Source organism: Phaethon lepturus, unplaced genomic scaffold (genome assembly GCF_000687285.1).
Source record: "Phaethon lepturus isolate BGI_N335 unplaced genomic scaffold, ASM68728v1 scaffold2834, whole genome shotgun sequence".
Taxonomy (NCBI): domain Eukaryota; kingdom Metazoa; phylum Chordata; class Aves; order Phaethontiformes; family Phaethontidae; genus Phaethon; species Phaethon lepturus.
Genome location: NW_010536770.1, coordinates 2,722 through 6,943, shown reverse-complemented (window position 1 = coordinate 6,943; position 4,222 = coordinate 2,722). Strand labels below are relative to the sequence as shown.

General features: G+C 47.0%; 1 protein-coding gene across 1 annotated transcript; it reads left to right on the top strand.

Moving 5' to 3' along the window:
- Positions 1-216: 216 nt before the first annotated feature.
- On the top strand, positions 217-3,662 carry LOC104614170 (dynactin subunit 3-like; the record flags this gene model as incomplete). The annotated part of the gene is made up of 5 exons (XM_010286257.1): positions 217-303; positions 1,189-1,272; positions 1,992-2,050; positions 2,789-2,848; positions 3,573-3,662. Coding segments are annotated over 5 exons (380 nt in total), but the record flags the coding sequence as incomplete, so codon positions are not given.
- Between the last annotated feature and the right edge of the window lie 560 nt (positions 3,663-4,222).

Here is a 4,222-nt window from a genome sequence, read left to right as displayed (position 1 = left end):
TAACGAAGCAGTTACAAATGGCTCAAGCCAAGTAAGTTCTTGGTCACAGTGTTCCAAGTTTTTGAGTGCTGTAGAAATTAATGAATCTGAACAAAAATGACCCTAAATGGGCAGTGTTTACAGAGTAACCTGATGTATAGCACAGGGGGGGATTGCACCTGTAAAGGCGATAACACCTCTCCTACTACTTGTCTCCAAACCTATTTTTCACTCTAGTTGAAGATGTAATAAAATACCTTGATCCTCAGTACACTGATAGGATGGCTGTTCCAGATGCCATGAAGTTGCAGTTCATCTTGGCAGGTATGGCATGAAATGAGAGGAGACAGGGCTTTGGTGGTTTGGTTTTTTTTAGCACTGCAAAAGTTGTCTTTTACATAAGCTGGATTGGGATGGATTTCTTTTCTTTAGTTGTAAAGATATGGCAAGACACTCTCTTTAGAGCTCTGAGAGAGATGGTTTGTACAAGGATGTCTGTCACCCTTAGTGCTCCCTTGTGTGAATTCCATGCTGCAGTCTTATCAGTTATGATCTTTCCAGTATTGATTAAACCCTGAATTAATAAAAGCTTGAAAAGAAAAACTGGAGCTAGAACAGTTTTCCTCAGCCCATTTCTAATACTCTCTAGGCTGTGACAAAAATTGAAGACCTTTGGATGTATATTAAACACCTTACAGCCTTATCCTCTTTTGCCTCAAAGAATTTGGTTCAGCCTTGTATTAGTATAGTCTACGAATGAAGCTTGGAGATTCTCCTGCCTTAAATTGGTTGTGAATGAGAATCCAGTGGTGAACAACACAAAAGTCTAAATAAAATCATAAAAAGCCCCTTTCTGTATAGCTAGATCAGCTGGAAAAAGGAAGCTGGAATACAAGTGTCAGTCCCAGCTCTTTGATCATCGGTTTGGAGTGGGACAAGCCACCCTGGGGGGATGGACTTTGGTTGACCTGTTTAAGAGCACTTGCCCCTTGGAGATTTTGGAGTCTGCAGTTGGAGGTTTTTGTGACTTTGCTCTAGCTTTGGCTACGAGATGCCTTATATTTGCCAAGCTGTTCTCTGGTGTTAGGTGTGAATGGTTTAGAAAACCTATTCATACCCATTAATCCAAAGTTACCTTGCCAGTCTTTGTGAAAAGCCAAAGCAGCGTCTTGTATTTACTGATGTTCCTTCTTGTCCGTCCCCAATCAGAGGAGCAGGTTATTCCTTCCCGAGCAGCCCTTCTGGAGCAGGTGAAGAACCTCCAGCCCATCTTGGAAAGTGCTAGTATCCAAGGTATGCATGTTCTACTGCAAGTTTAAGCTGCAAATGCCACCCCCATTGCTGCCTATTCTGTTGGTTTCTTTTTTTCTTCTTGAGCCTCAAACTTGAGGAGAGGACAGCTAAGCACATAACCTGGTGTGAGTAAAGTAGGTACAAACTTAGTGGTATGTCTGCTCCTTCCTCATGCTGCTCTAACATCCCATGCCTGACCTCTGTCGAAAGTGTGCAATGTCATGCAGAGCACTGCTGAGTGCCCTAGCTGACGCCCAGCACTGGTAGGGTGGAAATGTGGAATGATGGCAGGTTAGAGACCTGTGGCTTGGCAAAGAGGGTGAACACTGTGCACAGTCACCAGGCTGTGGAGCCACTCCTGCCTACTGCTTTATGAGCTGTTTTATGTCCAGAACATCCCTGCTCCTGGTGTAGGAAGAGATGCCTTTTTAATTGCTTGCCATAACGTTCATTGAAGTAGTTTACTCTGATGTAGCTCTCAATGCAGGCATCCCCTAACTCATGCCATTCAGAAGCTGTTAGCAAATAAACTTGATATTTAATGTACAGTGTAGCTAGGGGTTTTTATGGTATAAAAGGTGTGTTTGTAGTGTGTCACTTGCATTCAGTGAGCAGAGTTCTCCTGTGATGTGCTCATGGAGAAGGAATGGTCTTTATTTTGGTAACTAATCCCACGTGATGTAAAACAAACAAAATGGATTTCTCTTCTGTGCTTTCAGCGGCTCCTGACCATGCAGCCAAACTACAGCAACTCTCTCAAATCCACATACAGCAGCAGGTAGTGTGAATATTCTTGACAGTGTTTACTAGCAGGGAGAAGGAACCGTTTGTTAGTGGCTGTACTGACACCCCTGTATTTGCAATTGTTTGAATTGCTCATTTATAGCAGGGTTTTTTTCCATCTTGTCCAGGATATTCATGCTGCAGTTTTAAAGAGGTTTAAGCAATTGGGGGAGGGGCTAGCCAGGATTTCTGAAAACTGAGTCTGAGTTGGAAAAGCACTTTTCCTACCATAAGCCTGCTCAAAACAGAGGTTTGAGTGACGCTTAGTAAGCAGCGGTGGGTTTAACCAGCTGGTATTCCTCCTCTCACTGAGACACTGGGGTAAAGTGGTGCACTCCTCCAGTGTCCCAGTCTCTGGAAGGCTGTTGATACTGTCACCTGGTCTCTTCACCCTTTTCTTCCCCATTTGAGCATGCCTGGGCAGCTCAATGCTCCCTTTCAGCATTTTGCTGTGTGTTTCCATTCTGGGGCAAGCAAAGTATGGGTGCTGAGGAGAGGCAGGCAGTAATGCAAAGCCCATGACTTTAGCACTTCATGAGCTTGGGTGTTTCTCTGTAACCTTCCTCTTGACTGTTGAAACCTTTCCAGCTGCAATGAATGGCCACAGCCAGGGTCTGAGCTCTAATCTCAGTACTGGCCTTGGATGAGTTTCCCCCTGTGCTGCCAGGGATGGGGAAGACTGATGTCCTTCAGCTTATTTATTGCTTGCTCACTGAGGCTCCTCTCTTCGCAGGAACGGTGTCAAGATCTCGCCGACAGTGTCAAGACATTCCTTGAAGACTACAACAAAATGGTATCCTTTGAGCCTTGGGCCTGACACAACTGAACTGCCTGCCCGTCTCCTGGGTTGCCTTGCCCCATCAGATATTGTTGGAAGCAGGTGACCCCCAGCCCTGGGTTTAATGGCCAGTGCTCTTTCTGGCATGGTGATGCCTGTGTCCCTGTCATACTCTTCTCAGGAGTAGAGATGAGGGCCAGAACTGCCTGTCTCTGAGACAGGAAGAGCAGGGTGCCACCTGTGAGCCAGAGCCTCTCTGCTGGATCTGCTTACAGTGCAGCTTGGGATGAAGGAGCAGCACAGCCTGTGCAGAGCTTGTGCTGGTCAGCTGGACATTGGCATCTCTACCAGGTGACTGCTGGTCTCTGACTTGCCTGAGCCAAACAGTGGCTAATCCTGGCCATGTTAGGATCCCAGTACTGAGACATATCCTAAAACTGCAGTGGGTAGGGAGCTCTACTCTTTTCTGTAGAAAGCCCCTTGAAATGCAGTGCTACACAGTGTTCAGAAGTGCTTCCTGGACTCCCATTGGTGTTTGGTGCTGTGCAGTGGCTCAAGGCCTGGATGGTTTGAGTCTGTGCAGGCTTTCTCTACAGCCTGGTGCCCCAGGTCTCTTCCTCTCCTAAGGAATCAGGATTGTAACGGTGGTGTTAGCCTGAAACTGCCCTGGCAGCCTGTGCTCTGACCTTGGTTTCTTCCCTGAAGTTTCCACATCTCTTTCCTTAAGAGCCATGTCCAGACCCTGCTTCTCTCCAAGCAGTTCATCCAGTGGAATGAAGTACTGACATGGCTGGAGATGGCCAGAGAATCAAAACCTGTGGCGGAGTGATGGCAGAGCACAGAGAACTCTGGGGACCCTGATGGCCTCATATCCCTCAGGTGCGAGCTGTGCTGTGCATTTCTGCATCTTCCCATTTGTCACTTGCAGCATGCTCACGACATCGCAGGCACACTGTGTCAGCCCCAAATCGAAGCCACGCTACTCCTTAATATGCCACTGTTTGCAAATCTTGCACTTCCATGAAATACATTTTGGTTTGTAACATTTAAAAATTCCTTTCTGCTCTTACTGTGGACCATAGTAAAGTTCTGAAATGCTAACTGGGTTGTGTCTTTCCTCCCCTAGGGGTAGCCATGGCACAGACTGACTGTCCTTCCCTGTGTGATTTTCCCCAAGCAGTGAACTGTGGAGACCTCATGGCAGCTTGTAGGAGATTGCTGGTGGCTTCTGGTACAGTGGTTTCAGCCTTGGGCTAAGGGCAAGTAAATCCCTTCCAGTCCCACAGCCTTCCCTGGGCTGCAAGTACATGCTCTTCCTGCTGTTTCTTCCTCTTCATGTGAGTTGCCTGTGCCCAGGGGACTGGGGCCTGATGAGGCTTTTCTCCCAGA